Here is a 16,344-nt window from a genome sequence, read left to right on the forward strand (position 1 = left end):
AGGAGAGCTGGAGAGGGACTGGGGACAAGGCATGGAGGGACAGGACACATCATTTTAAATCAGAGTAGCCCAACAACCCTTAAGTATTACCCTCACAATTTTTAATATTTATTTTTAATATAACTTACCCACAAATTCCAGCCTCTGCTGGATACTTTCACTCAGGAACATATTAGTCATCACTTAATGATACCCAACCTTATTAATATGTATAATATGGATAAAGAGCTCTCTGGCAGAGTTGCATTTTAATGAAGGTGCTGAAAGGCAACATGCAGTAATTTCTAGAAGGTTCTGCTGTGACTGACAAGAGCCAACTGAAGCAGCCTGGGGATAGGATGAGGTATGGAGGGAGAAAAATAAAACAAACTAGTTTTAATACTTTAATGATAATTTTAATTAGAGAGAGGACACACAAGGAACAGGATAGTGGGGGCACAGGACTCCTGGACACAGGAGAGGACACCTGGGACACAGGACACACATGGCACAGGACACACATGGTACAGGACACATATGGCACAGGACACACATGGCACAGGACACACATGGCACAGGACACTTGGGACACAGGACACACGTGGCACAGGACACACATGGTACAGGACACATATGGCACAGGACACACATGGCACAGGACACCTGGGACACAGGACACACATGGCACAGGACACACATGGCACAGGACACACATGGTACAGGACACTTGGGACACAGGACACACGTGGCACAGGACACACATGGTACAGGACACTTGGGACACAGGACACACATGGCACAGGACACTTGGATACAAGACAAACATGGCACAGGACACACATGGCACAGGACACTTGGATACAGGACACACATGGCACAGGACACACATGGTACAGGACACTTGGGACACAGGACACACATGGCACAGGACAGACATAGCACAGGACATCTGGGACACAGGACACATGTGGCACAGGACACACATGGCACAGGACACTTGGATACAGGACACTTGGGACACTGGACACACATGGCACAGGACAGACATGGCACAGGACACACATGGCACAGGACATTTGGGACACAGGACACACATGGCACAGGACAGACATGGTACAGGACACTTGGATACAGGGCACTTGGATACAGGACACCTGTGACACAGGACAGACATGGCACAGGACACTTGGATACAGGACACCTGGGACACAGGACAGACATGGCACAGGACACTTGGATACAGGACACCTGTGACACAGGACACACATGGCACAGGACACTGGATACAGGACACCTGGGACACGCGACACCCAGGGAATGGGACACCCAGGGGATGGGACCCATGTGGCACAGGACACGTGGGGCACGGGACTGTCGGGGCAGAGGACACCAGGGACACAGGACACCAGCACACAGGACACCGGGGGCGGGCGGGCCGGCGGAGCCGCCCCGAAAGGCGGGCCCGGACCGGACGGGGTAAGTCAGGGGCGGTGGGACGAGGCCGGCCGGGAAGGCCGGGTCGGGGCCCGGGCAGCGCTGCCGGAGGGGCCCGGCCATGGCCCCAGTCCCGGCCCCGCGTTCCCTGCCCAGCCCCACGTTCCTTGTCCGCTCCCCGGTTCCCGTTCCCTGCCCGGCCCAGGCCCCGCGTTCCCGTGCCCGGCCCGGCCCCGTCGCGCTCCGCAGGCCCGGCTGGGCCCGCCCGGGCCGGAGCCCCGCGGGGCGCAGGGCGAGAGCCGAGTGACCCCTCACGGCTCCAGTGGGAACAGCGGCGTCCTCTCACCGCCTCCATGGGGACAGGAGGTGTCTCCTCACGGCCCCCATGGCAGGGCGGGGGCAGCGCTGTCCCCGCACGGCCCCGCAGGGTCGGGGTGTCCCGTCACGACAGACCGGGATCGGGGTGTCCCCTCAGACCCCGCCGGGCCCAGCCAAGGCACCCACATGAATCCCGTCACCGAGCGCTGTTCTCTGACCCGCAGCTCCGGGGCCATGTGGGGCCCGGCCCCGCTGTGCGCCCTGGGCAGGCGGCTCGGCCCGGCCGGCCCGCGGCTGCTGCTGCTGCTGCTGCAGGGAGGGCACCGACCGGGCCAGCGGGGACACCGGGAACAGCCCCCGAGCCGACCGGGCCCGAGGGGACACCGGGAACAGCCCCCGAGCCGCCTGGGCCAGCGGGGACACCGGGAACAGCCCCCGAGCCGACCGGGCCAGCGGGGACACCGGGAACAGCCCCCGAACCGACCGGGCCCGAGGGGACACCGGGAACAGCCCCCGAGCCGCCTGGGCCAGCGGGAGGTCCAGAGAGGACACCGGGAACAGCCCCTGAGACTCCTGTTCCAGAGGGCACACCGGGAGCAGCCCCCGAGCCCCCTGTTCCCCCGGGACCCCCGGGGGCTGTCCCCGAGCCCCCTGTGCCCCCTGTACCCCCGGGGGCTGCCCCTGAGCCCCCTGTCCCCCCTGTTCCCCCGGGCGCTGTCCCCCCGGGACCCCCGGGGGCTGCCCCCGAGCCCCCTGTCCCCCCTGTGCCCCCGGGGGCTGCCCTCGAGCCCCCTGTGCCCCCGGGGGCTGCCCCCGAGCCCCCTGTCCCCCCGGGACCCCCGGGGGCTGCCCCCGAGCCCCCTGTCCCCCCTGTACCCCCGGGCGCTGCCCCCGCACGGCCCGGGCTGGGCCGGGTTCCCCCGCCGCTCGCTGAGCTCTCGGCCCGGGCTGTACCCGCGGCTGGACGGGCGGCTGCTCCCCGTGCACCGACACGTGTTCCAGCTGAACCTGCGGAACAGCGAGGCTGCCATTCAAAGGTAATAAACAGTGTTGCTGCCTGTAACATGGTGCGAGAGTTACTTACAGACACTTAGCAAGGGTTGCCCCATCCCTGGGAGTGTCCAAGGCCAGGCTGGACAGGGCTTGGAGCAACCTGGGACAGTGGGAGGTGACCCTGCAATGGCAGGGGTGGCACTTGAGTGCACTCTGAGATCCCAACCCGGACCATCCCGGGGTTCCATGTACTGGTTCAGATGGATAATGGGAAGGAATTCCTGGCTGGGAGGGTGGGCAGGCCCTGGCACAGGTGCCCAGAGAAGCTGTGGCTGCCCCATCCCTGGGAGTGTCCCAGGCCAGGCTGGACAGGGCTTGGAGCAGCCTGGGGACAGTGGGAGGTGTCCCTGCCCATGGCAGGGGTGGCACTGGATGCACTTTGAGGTTCTTCCCAAGCCATTCTGTGACATGTTGACTGAAACACCCAAATGGAGGTGCAAACTGTATTTAAAACGGTGCCATGTGTTGTTTTGCATATATTGCCAAGAAGTACTTTGTTTAGACCTTTAGAACAATTGTTTCGTGTTGGGAATTGAATGCAGAGACATAAAGGTGACTCACACGCTCCTGACAGAGCAGGAGACAGTTACTGCAGTCAATCGTGATGCCCTGAGAAAAGCAGGAAAATGCTTTTTATGTTTGTCCTGAAAGATCAGATGGCAAAAATGCAAAGGCCTTTGTTTAGGGGAGTGATCCATGAGCAGGAAGCAAAGCTACGGAAAACACACTCTGCCCTCCTGTGGTGGCATTTAGACATTATTAAAATCCTCAGCCCTTTCCTGCGGAGCTTTTCCAGCCTCCGCAGGCTGCAGGGAGCCCCACTGAGGTGATGGAATCACGCACAGAGAGCTGTGGGAGTCATTGTGTCAAACAGCATTTAGAGTTCAAGATGATACATCAAAGGGAAAAGCGCTGGCTTTGAAACAACCTGGTTTGTTAAGACCAAAATGATTTGAGGTACCACATTTGTTGACAGTTTATTGGATTCTTAATCTACACTTGATGCTTCCCTGACAATAATATTTGGTAATACTTCTTCCCAGTGACTCTGCAGGGTTCACTGCTTTTGGTGTATCTTCCCTGCTGCAGTGTGTGCATTTCTTTCACATGCAGTGATTTATTCTACTGAGCAGTTACTGATTTTTGTCAGATAAACTCATTGAAAGGAACTGACACAGAAAGCCCTTGGTTGGGTTCTTCCCTAGAGTAGTTGGAATGGGAGGTCCATGCTGAGTTAAGGTGGGCACACCATTATAGCCTTTATATATTATATTATTGCCTCTATTAGACAGATTTTGAATAAGGAAAGTAAAATGCTTGCTTTAATTAACACACCTTTGTTTTTTATTACACTTTGTAAGAGAAAATAATCCAAAGCTCTCATACCATTTATGTGTAAACTGTGCAATGTATTTTACTATGTTCAATGTACTAAAAGATAACTTGTAATGAATTATAAAGTCATCAAATGTTTGGGTTGGGAGGGACCTCAAAGCCCACCCAGTCCCACCCCTGCCCTGTGGTGGGTCACCTCCCACCAGCCCAGGGTGCTCCAAGCCCTGTCCAGCCTGGCCTGGGACACTCCCAGGGCTGGGGCAGCCACAGCTTCTCTGGGCACCTGTGCCAGGGCCTGCCCACCCTCCCAGCCAGGAATTCCTTCCCAGTATCCCTCTGGCAGTGGGAAGCCATTCCCTGTGTCCTGTCCCTCCATCCCTTGTCCCCAGTCCCTCTCCAGCTCTCCTGGAGCCCCTTCAGGCCCTGCCAGGGGCTGTCAGGTGTCCCTGGAGCCTTCTCTTCTCCAGGTGACCCCCCCCCAGCTCTCCCAGCCTGGCTCCAAAGGGGCTCCAGCCCTGGAGCATCTCTGGGGCCTCCTCTGAATGGGAAACATTGAGCTTCTCATCCACCAACACCCCAAGTCCTCCCCGAGGCTGCTCCCAGTCCCTTCGGCCCCGAGGCTGCTCCCAGTCCCTTCTTCCCCGAGGCTGCTCCCAGTCCCTTCTTCCCCAAAGCTGCTCCCAATCCCTTCCCCTCCAGGTCTACTCCCAATCCCTTCTTTCCCGAGGCTGCTCCCAATCCCTTCTTCCCGAGGCTGCTCCCAGTCCCTTCTACCCCGAGGCTGCTCCCAGTCCATTCTCCCCCCAGCCCGTGTTTGTGCTGGGATTGCCCCGACCCAGGGCAGCTCCTGCACTTGGCTGTGTTGAACTCGAGGTTCCCTCAGCCCCACCTCTCCAGGTCCCTCTGGATACCCTCCCTCCCCACACCACACAGCTTTGTTTCCATTATCTGAAACTTTGTTTTTCCCATCAGATACTCGGAACTGCTGGAGAGGGTGAGGAAAGGAGGGGGAGAAAGCGCCATCCTGCGCCACACTCAGCGCAACAAGAAGCTGTTTGTGCGGGAGCGCCTGAAGCTGCTGCTGGATGATGAGGCTTTCCTGGAGCTGTCCCCTCTGGCAGGGCTGGGCATGCCCTATGGGGATGTCCCTGCTGCTGGGTGCCTCACTGGTAATGGAAAATGGAATGGGAAAGGAAAAAGGATGCATGTTATAATGTTTATGGAATATTTGAGGTGCTTTCCTAGGAAAAGTGAACATCAGTTCTATCCAAGAAGAGTTCAGCCCCTGCTGTATTAACATTATCTTATTTTCTTCTGGGAACTTTGAGAGAAATCTTTAAAAAATTTCTGTTATTTCTTCTGATTTTAATAATTTACTTTACTTATCTCTTACTGATTTTTGTCTCAAAAACATGAGGCTGATGTGTCAAATCAGCTGTTGTGTGTTAAAATAGGGGGGACAAAGTTCCTGTGAGACACAGGAGCTGTGGTGTTTATTTTTTAATGTTTTCCAAATTGTAGACAGTTGCATTGTCAGTGGAAACATTTTTTTTAAACTGGAACCACCCTTCAAAATGTAATTTCAATGAAATCCAATTTCAGTGAAATTGCATTTTAAGGAGTGGTACCAGTTCAAAAAGTACCTAGAACAGAGTATGAAATCCTGTCTTTCATCACAGATTGTTAGGGGTAATCTTTAATTGCCTTCTCTTTTATATCAAGAGTTGGGTGTCAAACTATGTGGGGTTTTTTTCTCTTTCATTGTCACCAGGAACACATAAATTTATTTGGGCTTCTATAATTTTGATTATTTTTTAAATGTCATTGTTATTCCAGAGAAGAGGGGTAGAATTCTTGCCTATCTGGTATTTTCAACTTAATTTGGAATTTCTTGATATAATATTACTGAAAATGACCTCCTGGCTATAATTTTAGCTGTCTTGTTTTGTGTGTGTTACTTTAGAGAGTCCTGATAAGTGTCTGTGGAATTGATTTGAACTGAATTGCAGGAATTGGCAAGATCTGTGGAATCTGGTGTGTCTTCATGGCAAGTGATGCCACAGTGAAAGGAGGAACCATTTACCCAATTGGAGTGAAGAAGCAGTTGAGGGCCCAGGAGATTGCCCTGGAGAACAGGCTGCTGTCTGTGCACCTGGTGGACAGTGGGGGAGCCTTCCTGCCCCTGCAGGTAATGCTGACCATGCAGAGCAGAGAGCACTGGGCTTGTTTCCTCCCTCTGGCTGATCCTGCATCTAATCAGAGTTTAGCAACTTGAATGACAGTGCAGAGCTGCTTTTGTGGCTTTAGTAAAGCAGCACATGGTGTGAGCAGCTTCAGAATCTACAGTTTGCTCTGTTTTATTGCCTTGTTTGTGCTGGTAATGCACCAAAGCCTTTGAAAGTGCAATTCTTAATGCAAAAGGGGGCTTTGCACAGGTTTTTTTCCCCAGTGGAAAAGGTGATCCCATCACAGAGGTTGTGGTTGTTCCCTCTCCACACTGAAGGGAAGCACAGATCAAAAGCTTTTACCTGATTTAAGGAATTGTATCAAAAACTAACAAAAAGGGAAACTGCTGAGGGCATTTCACAGATAAAGTGGAGACATGACCCTCCCCTGCTCCAGGTTTACAGTCTCTGTGTGCAATAAATCAGTTCCACAAAAAATCATGAAACTTATCTCTTTGGAAACACATGGGTGTTTTTTGGGGATTTCATAATGTACAAGGGAATAAATACCACAGTGAAGGCTGTAAGTGAAAGGCTCAGGTGTGATTGTTAGTGGGGACCTTCCCAGGGGCAGTTACAACATATCTGGGAATGAATGGAGTAAGGAGGAGGCATCAGCTTTCGTAGTTAATATTAAACCTCCCTTTTTTCTTTTCTCTGTCCCATCAGTCAGAGCTGTTTCCTGACAAGCTGCACGGTGGCAGGATTTTCTACAACGAAGCAATCATGTCTGCCATGGGAATCCCTCAGGTACAGTGTCAGGGGAGGGCAGGTAAGGGTGGTCTGTGTGATCAGTGGAGGCCTGGGAAGTTTTGGCCCTTCCCCAGCTCCGTTCCCTGCCCTGCACACGTTCCAGCCCCTCAGTGTCCTCCTTGTCCAGAGGGGCCCAGAACTGCCCCAGGACGGGAGGTGGGGCCTCCCCAGTGCTGGGTACAGTATCTCACATAACACAACACTTCAACCTTAAGGGTCTTTGAAGTGTTTCCTGGCTGACCATGCTGGAAAAGCATCAAACCACTGGGTTATTTGAGGGTAAACACTGAACCCTCCAAACCACCATCGTTGTTCCTGCTGGTTTTATATCTCCACTTCCTTGTTCCCCAAGCTGAGATTTAGCACCTTGAGACTTTCTGGAACACCTTTGGGCTTTGGCTTTGGCTTTGCTGTGCCCCTGCAGCACTGGCTGTTGTGTCTGTGCCCCCAGGTGGCCGTGGTGTGTGGCTCCTGTGTCGCTGGCGGTGCCTACGTGCCCACCATGGCCGAGGAGACTGTGATCATAGACAAGATTGGGACACTCTTCCTGGCTGGGCCACCCCTTGTCAAAGCTGCTACAGGAGAATATGTGTCTCCTGAGGACCTGGGAGGAGCCAAACTTCACTCAGAGTGTGTGGAATGTTCTCAAACCAGTAGAGAATTCAGCATACTTGGCTTTGAAGGACATGGCATTGTCACTTCAGTTCAGGGCAAAAGGGGAGCCTGGGGTTGCACTGCTTTTCCTGCTCAGGTTTAGGGGGTTTGGTTAAATCAGCCAAGTGGAAATGGGATTAAGTGATGTTATGGCATAAACTGGATTTGGATCCCTGTTGTTCCACATACTTTCTGAACAACTTTAGGCAAGTCAGTTCCTCTGTGCCTCAGAGGGACCAGCTATAAAAGAGGGATCCTGTCAGCTTTTTTCCTAGTGTTCTCCAGAATACATATAATTTAACCTAAGTACATGTAAGATGTTACTGTCTTTATATCCAGGCTTATTTTGAAATAATTCCTGAAGTTTGTTTTGCCATTTTCCCTTTTTGATTTTGTTTGCAACAACAGCATCATGAAAATAAATTCAAAGGTCTTTCTTTAATCCAGATAAATCTGAAAGTCATGGGAAAGAACTTCTCCTTGCTGTGAGTTTGGGTTGGGTTGCACAGAAATTGCCCTGAGCTTTCAGCTCCTTCCTCCAGAACAAAATCACACAGTAATTCCAGGGAGTTTGGAGAGTCAGAGTACAGATTATGTGTTTTCCTGTAGTTTGTATTTTCCAGCAGACCTCGGATTCCATGAATTCAGTGCTGCTCCACGTTGCTCTCCCCCAGAGTCAGTGGCTGTGCTGACCACTTTGCACCCTCAGAGGAGGAGGCCTATGAGTGTATCCGCAGCGTCATCTCCACGCTGAACTTCCAGGCAGTGCCAGAGCGGGACACGCAGCACGAGCAGCCCCTGTACAGCCCCGAGGAGCTCCTGGGGCTGGCACCACAGGACTACAGCTGTACCCTTCCTGTCAAACTGGTGAGGGACAGGCACTGCCTTCCTCCAGCCCTCAGTCTGCTCTGTGTCACAGCCCCACAGCAACAGGCTGTTCTTTCACAGACTTTTCACAGACTATTCTGAGTTGGAAGGGACCCACAAGGATCATCGAGTCCAACTCTTAAGTCAATGGCCTGTACAGGGGATTGAACCCATGACCTTGGAATTATTACAGCCAAGTTTTAACCAACTGAGCTAATCTCAGGGTCTCTCAGAGAATCCCAGATATTCTGTATTTTTGCCTCATCCATTGCCAGTCATTGCTCAGACATTGCCTGTCTTGAGTCTGCAACAAAGCAGGATGGCAGCAATTCTGCAGAATTATAGAAAATATTTATCCTGCTGGAGATAAGATACATTCTAGATAATTCTAGATTGTGCCAACTGATCCCCAACTGCTTCCATGCACTGTTGTGTCTTGTATTGTGTTGGCTTCCTTGAGACCACACACCCTTTTAGTGTCTGATGTTCCCCATCTCCTGCTTTTTGTTTCTTCCCCCCCAAGCCATCACAGCTGTGTCTTGTAACAGAAATACCTGATAAAAGTACTGACTGAAAACCAACACAGCTGAAATTAAACTTGTTTGAGGCTGGGACAGGCACTAATGCTGAAGCAGAGACATGGAGAGCTGCCCACGCTGTTTTCATTGTGTTCTAGAGGAGATTTAGTTTCCAGGGATGTGAATCCACTATCTTTTCCAGTGTTAAATTCCTGCAGTGAAGGGGATTGACTGTAGAAAGCAGAGTAGCTTTGAAAACAGCTTTTAATTGCATGAGCAATATGCAAGAGAGTGTTTCTTATGCACCAAATCTGTAACTGCACACACTGGGGTTCTTACATTTTTATGCACAAGAACAACTGCTTTGTAAGACTGATAAAATATTGGAGTTGGACTTGGCTCAAAATACATGGTTGGTAATTAAACTGAACACAAATTGGGTGTTTTGTGCATACTGAGTATTTAGCAAGACACCAAGAGTGATGCTGTGAATGACCCTTCCCCCAAAACAGGACTCTGAGCCACGTTAGTGCAGGGTAAGATAAAAAGTAAAGGTCCTTTAATAACACAGGGCCTACAGCCCACAGGAATACAGGATGGCAGGCATGTGTCCCAGTTCTTGTTTCTATGGCTTTTATAATAAGATCCCTCCAATCATTGCTTTACACATTTCTCAGTCCAGCCCCAGTCCCACCCCTGGTCCAACCCCTGGAATTGGGTCTGGGGTTGTCAAGACCCTCTGTCTTCATCAGCTCCAATCATTGCTTTACACATTTCCCAGTCCAGCCCCAGTCCCACCCCTGGTCCAACCCCTGGAATTGGGTCTGGGGTTGTCAAGACCCTCTGTCTTCATCAGCTCCTCTTCCTCGGGCACACAAAGGTCTCTTGGAGTTCATCCAGTTCTGGCTTTTGGGTCACTCTGACCTGTGTTTATGTTTCATTCTGTGGCCCTTCTGATATCCTTCAGCTCTTTACCTTGGAAAGGAGTCTAAACAAGATTAATTAACTAAAGGAATTTGAGCTCCCTGTGCTGGGACAGGGGTAGTGATAGAAAGGCATTAAACTTAAACTGTTAGAAATATTAACCCTCTAAAAATCTACAACTACTGTGCTCCTAAACTCTACAAAATGTGAAAATCAGAACAAAAACCCCTTTGGCATCAAGAGACATTCTGTGCTCCCTGAGGTGGATTTCCTGTATAACAACACAGGTCTCCTCCTGTTTGAACAGAGCATTTCTTTTAGCAGAACTATCCCATTTCACTTCAGCTTCTCAGTAAAGTCAGGTCTTTGGATTTCTTTGCAGATTCTGAGCAGGCTGGTGGATGGAAGCAGATTCCAGGAGTTCAAGGCTAATTATGGAACCACGTTAGTAACAGGATTTGGCCACGTGGAAGGGTAAGGCTGGGAACATTCCCTGTCAAAATGGAGGGACACGTGTCACAGGTCTGGCCTGGCTGTTGCTAACCCTGGACTGGCCCCCCTTTCCCTTCTCAGAACTTCCCCAGCAAAGGAAAGGGAAAAAAAAAAACCACTGAAAAGAAATGCACTCTAGAGAAACTGAACTGAATAAAAAGAATAAATTATATTTTCTGACATTCAGAAACCACACTGTATACACAGTATGTGGGATCCCACCCCAGGAGAAAGGGAAAGGGAAAAGGGGAATAGGGGACTGAGTCCCTGGGAAATTGAGAAGAACACAAAACCAAACCAAAAGAAACAAATGAATCAGACAAAACACAATTAAAAACCTCAAGGAAGGGGAACAAGAATGAAACAATCTCACCCAGGACAGGAGAACCACCAACAACCGGAGGGACCAGACTCCAACCACCTCCCACCAGCTCCTCAGCCAAGGAAGGGAAGGAAAAAAACCCACTCCCCCCCTGCTAGGTGGAAGACCCTTGTGGAATACTTGTAACTTCCTTAGATACAGTGGTTACTGAGGGAGCCATGGGGCAAACCATTACAACATGTCTGAACAGCTTCTGGGTGACCATCAGGTTTCACACTCCTCCAGTAATTTTTGAGGTTCAAAAGAGAAAACTGTGGAATTGTTGAGGTTGCAAAAGGCCTCTGAGCTCATCAGCTGTGCATGTGTCTGGTTCTGCAGGCACTTGGTGGGGATAGTGGCCAGCAACGGGGAGCTGGCTCAGGATGCTGCTCTCAAGGGCAGCCACTTCGTGCAGCTCTGCAGCCAGAGGGGAGTTCCCATCCTCTTCCTCCAAAACACTGCTCCACATCCAGCAGGGCCAGCCAGCATCTCACAGGTATGGCATGTCCAGTCCCACACACTTCTAGTTCTTCTACTTAAAGCTGCACTTTCAAAGTTATTTTTAGGAATTTTTTTTTTAAACCACTCTTGATGGTTTAAATCTTGAAGCTTCATAATGACCTTGCTCTTAAATCTTTCCAGTCTCACTTGAATTTTAAGCAGGCCTGTATGCTTATATAAAATTATAGTGCTCAGCTGGCAATGCAGGCTGTAAAACCTGAAATTTAAAGTGCTTTTTACATTGAAATACAGTTTATTGATTCTTCTGACACCACTGCACTCCAGAAAATTAGCTATTTCTCTTTTAGAAAAGTGCAGATGTTAAAGCACAGCAGGTTTTGTCCTGAGCTAGGGAGAGCCTCAGTGAAACCTCCACTGGGCTCAGGGTCTGCAGCCTGTTCCTCCCAGGGCCACCAGCACAGACAGAGCCTGGCACAAGGGAGCTGGTCAGGGGGTTGCACCTGCTTGGAACTGTAAGGCTGATTTACATATTAAAATAAGTGCATAATGGACTTTTGAGTTAATTATATGAGTTAATCATGATATATATGAGTTAATGATGTGAGTTATGGTATATATGAGTTTATGAGTTAGTTATGATATAATGAGTTAATGAGTTAGTTATGATATATATGAGTTTATGAATTAGTTATGATATATATGAGTTAATTATATGAGTTATGATTTATATGAGTTAATGAGTTAGTTATGATATATATGAGTTAATGATATGAGTTAGTTTTGATATATATGAGTTAATGAGTTAGTTATGATATATATGAGTTAATGAGTTAGTTAGGATATATGTGAGTTAATGATACAGGTTAGTTATGATATATATGAGTTAATGGTATGAGTTAGGATATATATGAGTTAATTATGTGAATTAGTTATGATATATATGAGTTTATGGGTTAGTTTTGATATATATGAGTTAATGAGTTAGTTATGATATATATGAGTTAATGAGTTAGTTATGATATATATGAGTTAATGAGTTAGGATATATGTGAGTTAATGATACAGGTTAGTTATGATATATATGAGTTAATGGTATGAGTTAGGATATATATGAGTTAATTATGTGAATTAGTTATGATATATATGAGTTTATGGGTTAGTTTTGATATATAAGTTTATGAGTTAGTTATGACATAATGAGTTAATGATATGAGTTAGGATATATATGAGTTAATGAGTTAGTCATGATATGTATGAGTTAATGAGTTAGTTATGATATGAGTTAATGATACAGGTTAGTTATGATATATATGAGTTAATTTGAATGAGTTAGTTATGATATGTATGAGTTAATTATGTGAATTAGTTATGATATATATGAGTTTATGGGTTAGTTTTGATATATATGAGTTAATGATATGAGTTAGTTATGATATATATGAGTTAATGAGTTAGTTATGATATATATGAGTTAATGATATGAGTTAATTATGATATATATGAGTTTATGAGTTAGTTATGATATATATGAGTTAATGATACAGGTTAGTTATGACATATATGAGTTAATGCTGTGAGCTTGTTAATGATTCTGCATTTCTGTTGTGGAAGAAACAATCACAGAATTGTAAATAATAAATAAACGTTTAGAAATACAAGTTTGGTGGGAGCAGAGGGAATGCAGAATAACCCTGAGATCAGCTCAACTGGTTAAAACTTGGTTGTAACAATGCCAAGGTCATGGGTTCAATCCCCTGTGGGGGCCATTGACTTAAGAGTTGGACTCGATGATCATTGTGGGTCCTTCCAGCTCAGAATAGTCTGTGAGTCTGTCTATAAAGGCTTAAAGGATGTAAATGTGTCTTTTCCTCCAGGCAGAGGCTCATTCCAGCAGGCTGAAGGCCCAGGCCTCCATGATGGCTGCTGTTGCCTGTGCTGCTGTTCCCAAGGTCACCGTGGTCATCGGGGGCTGTTTCGGGAGCGACAGCTACGCCATGGTAGGGGTGGGCTCAGCCCCTGGGACAAGCCTGTCACCCTGGGCTGAAAGGCACAGCCCTGCAGGTCTAGAACAGCATCTGGGAACTACTTTTTGAGTAACAAATGCAGCACAGGACACGATTACTGAAAATTAAACATGTAAGGATTGAACATGTCAGGGCTTGGAGCTAAAAATGAAACCCTAAAGGAGCAATAGTGAAGGCAGTGGGGAGGGCTGTGGTTGCTGTGCTGATATCCTGTGCTGATGCAGGACCTGGGGCACTAATGCTGCCTTGACCTTGGTTGTGCCATCCCACAGACACCTTTTGGGGATTCATTTCACTGAGTTTGTTCTGTGCTTTTTTGGTTTTTTTGTAGTGTGGGAGGTCATTCAGTCCAAACTTTCTGTTCCTCTGGCCTAATGCAAGAGTTGCTCTTGTGGATTCAAGACATTTCTCCACAGTCCCAGGAGCTGGGGGCAGTGGCTGTGCAGATGATTCAGAGCTAAAACAGCTGAAGAAAAAGTAAGGACATTAAATATAAACCCTTGCATGGATTTAGTTAATTAATTGCCTGTTTTGTTCATGGTACAGAGCAGCACATCTCAAACTAATAAAGCAAACATGAACCTACTGAAAAATATTTTAAATGTCCATTTAATTTTATGTCTCTCTGTTGGGATCTTCTCAAGCTGGTCTGTGCTGCAGAATCATCAGATTTGTTGTGCTGTTTTCTGGATTCTGATTATTTTTAACAGCAATCCTGCCCATTCTCTTCAGATGGAACTATTTGCCTGTTTCATCTTTGACTTTTTTCACTGCCCTGATGTTTTTATTGTGCTTTTCAGCCTGTTCAATGCTCTGCCCTCTGCAGGCTCGAGGAGGAAAGCAGTGCATTTTACTCCTCTGCCAGACTCTGGGATGATGGGATCATTCTACCTCAAAACACCAGAAAGGTGGGATTTCCTTTTAGTACATTTTACTCCCAGATCTCACAAGGACCTTGTGGCAAATGTGTAAGTCTGTGGGTCCCTCAAGGTCAGCAGCATGTTGATTCCAGACCTGGGGCTCCCACTTCTCACTCCTGCTGTGGAATTGAGCTCTGTAATTCTCATCCTTTCCCTTCCCCATTAGTTTATCCACTTACTTGACTACAATATTTTCTCACTGAGCATCTTCATTGACTTTACCATTTGATTCTGTATCTGAATCCTTTTTTTTTTCATATAATCACCCATATCCTAAACTCTCTGAAGTTCAGGCTCCTCACCATCCCAGTTGTTTCCATTCTTTTGTTCTGGGAAACTGGTTTTTTTGCAGATTTTTCTCCCTGATTGTGATTTGCTGTATCCATTTGGGATGCCCCCCTGGCTTTGTATTTATTTGATCTTGGCAGACATCCCTCCATTATATTCTTTCTGAAAGCCACTGCCTTTGTTCTTCTGTTTTTCCTTGTTGGGTTGTTTATTAGCAATAAAAATGTTCTTTGCACTTCTAAAGTTTGTTTAGATGAAGATCACAAATACTTGAAGATCTCAATCTGTCCTGGTTTCAGCTGGGGTCAAACCCCAAGACAACCCTTCTAAATGTGGTACAAATTTATGGAACTATGTGGATTTTAAATATTTTCCTTGGAGTTTATGGAAACTTTGATAATGGGAGAGCACCAAGAAGTTTTTTTAGTCCTAGAGCCTTGAAATTCCCTCTCTCTGGGAGCTACCCATGAAAAGAAAACATTTGATAATTGAACTGTTCCTTTTATTGAGTCCATCATCAGCAAATTTGCTGATGACACCAAGTTGGGAGGGAGTGTCGACCTGCTGGAAGGCAGGAGGGCTCTGCAGAGGGATCTGGATAGACTCAAGAGATGGGCTGATTCCAATGGGATGAAGTTCAACAAGGCCAAGTGCCGGGTCCTGCACTTTGGCCACAACAACCCCCTGCAGCGCTACAGGCTGGGCACAGAGTGGCTGGAGAGCAGCCAGGCAGAAAAGGACCTTGGAGTACTAATTGACAGGAAGCTCAACATGAGTCAACAGTGTGCCCAGGTGGCCAAGAAGGCCAATGGGATCCTGTCCTGTATCAAAAATAGCGTGGCCAGCAGGACCAGGGAAGTGATCCTTCCCCTGTACTCTGCGTTGGTGAGGCCACACCTTGAGTACTGTGTTCAGTTCTGGGCCCCTCAGTTCAGAAAGGATATTGAGATGCTGGAGCGGGTCCAGAGAAGAGCAACAAGGCTGGTGAAGGGACTGGAGCACAAGTCCTATGGGGAGAGGCTGAGGGAGCTGGGGTTGTTTAGCCTGGAGAAGAGGAGGCTCAGAGGTGACCTCATCACTGTCTATAACTACCTGAAGGGAAGTTATAGCCAGGTGGGGGCTGGTCTCTTCTCCCAGGCACTCAGCAATAGAACAAGGGGGCATGGGCTTAAGCTCTGCCAGGGGAAATTTAAGTTGGATATCAGAAAAAAATTTTTTACAGAGAGAGTAATCAGGCATTGGAATGGGCTGCCCGGAGAGGTGGTGGATTCACCATCCCTAGAGATCTTTAAATGCAGATTGGACGTGGCGCTGGGTGCCATGATCTAGTAAATGGACTAGAGTTGGACCAAGGGTTGGACTCGATGATCTTGGAGGTCTTTTCCAACCCAATCGATTCTATGATTCTATGATTCTACTGTGGCCACCATTTCACAAATAGAAGGAACACATAAATAAGTGCAGAACTGTTAAGTTTTACTGGTTTTTTGTTTTAGGCTCGTTGCTTATATTGATTTTTTTTTTTGTTTTCAATGAGGTGGTTGCCCAGTGCCTGGAGATCATGGCCCAGCAGCAGTACCAGGCTGTGTCCCAGTGTCACCATCCCATCCTCAGGATGTAATGCCACCCTCAAACCAGCACCATCTGCCACAACCACTCTGAGTGGAAAGGATTTTCCAGTTCTTTCATACCATTAATAAAAATGGAGAACAACTGAAGACAAACAACAAGGCCAGA

General features: G+C 48.1%; 1 protein-coding gene across 3 annotated transcripts; it reads left to right on the forward strand.

Moving 5' to 3' along the window:
• The first annotated feature begins 1,376 nt into the window (after positions 1-1,376).
• Positions 1,377-16,337, forward strand: LOC139676273 (biotin-dependent 3-methylcrotonyl-coenzyme A carboxylase beta1 subunit-like). 3 transcript variants are annotated; one of them, XM_071565060.1, is made up of 13 exons: positions 1,377-1,455; positions 1,956-2,768; positions 5,092-5,288; positions 6,129-6,307; positions 7,014-7,094; positions 7,549-7,727; positions 8,426-8,618; positions 10,443-10,534; positions 11,253-11,409; positions 13,250-13,372; positions 13,731-13,876; positions 14,226-14,307; positions 16,145-16,337. In XM_071565060.1, exons 2-13 carry the CDS (start codon positions 1,966-1,968, stop codon positions 16,226-16,228), a joined length of 2,316 nt encoding a protein of 771 aa, XP_071421161.1. In that variant the 5' UTR covers positions 1,377-1,455; positions 1,956-1,965; the 3' UTR covers positions 16,229-16,337. The 3 variants fall into 3 exon arrangements, with proteins under 3 accessions (XP_071421161.1, XP_071421162.1, XP_071421159.1); XM_071565058.1 differs by lacking the exon at positions 1,377-1,455 and having other exon boundaries at positions 1,855-2,768; XM_071565061.1 differs by lacking the exons at positions 1,377-1,455; positions 7,549-7,727; positions 8,426-8,618 and having other exon boundaries at positions 1,853-2,768.
• The last annotated feature ends 7 nt before the right edge of the window (positions 16,338-16,344 follow it).

This window comes from Pithys albifrons, chromosome 10, assembly GCF_047495875.1.
Source record: "Pithys albifrons albifrons isolate INPA30051 chromosome 10, PitAlb_v1, whole genome shotgun sequence".
Lineage (NCBI taxonomy): Eukaryota > Metazoa > Chordata > Aves > Passeriformes > Thamnophilidae > Pithys > Pithys albifrons.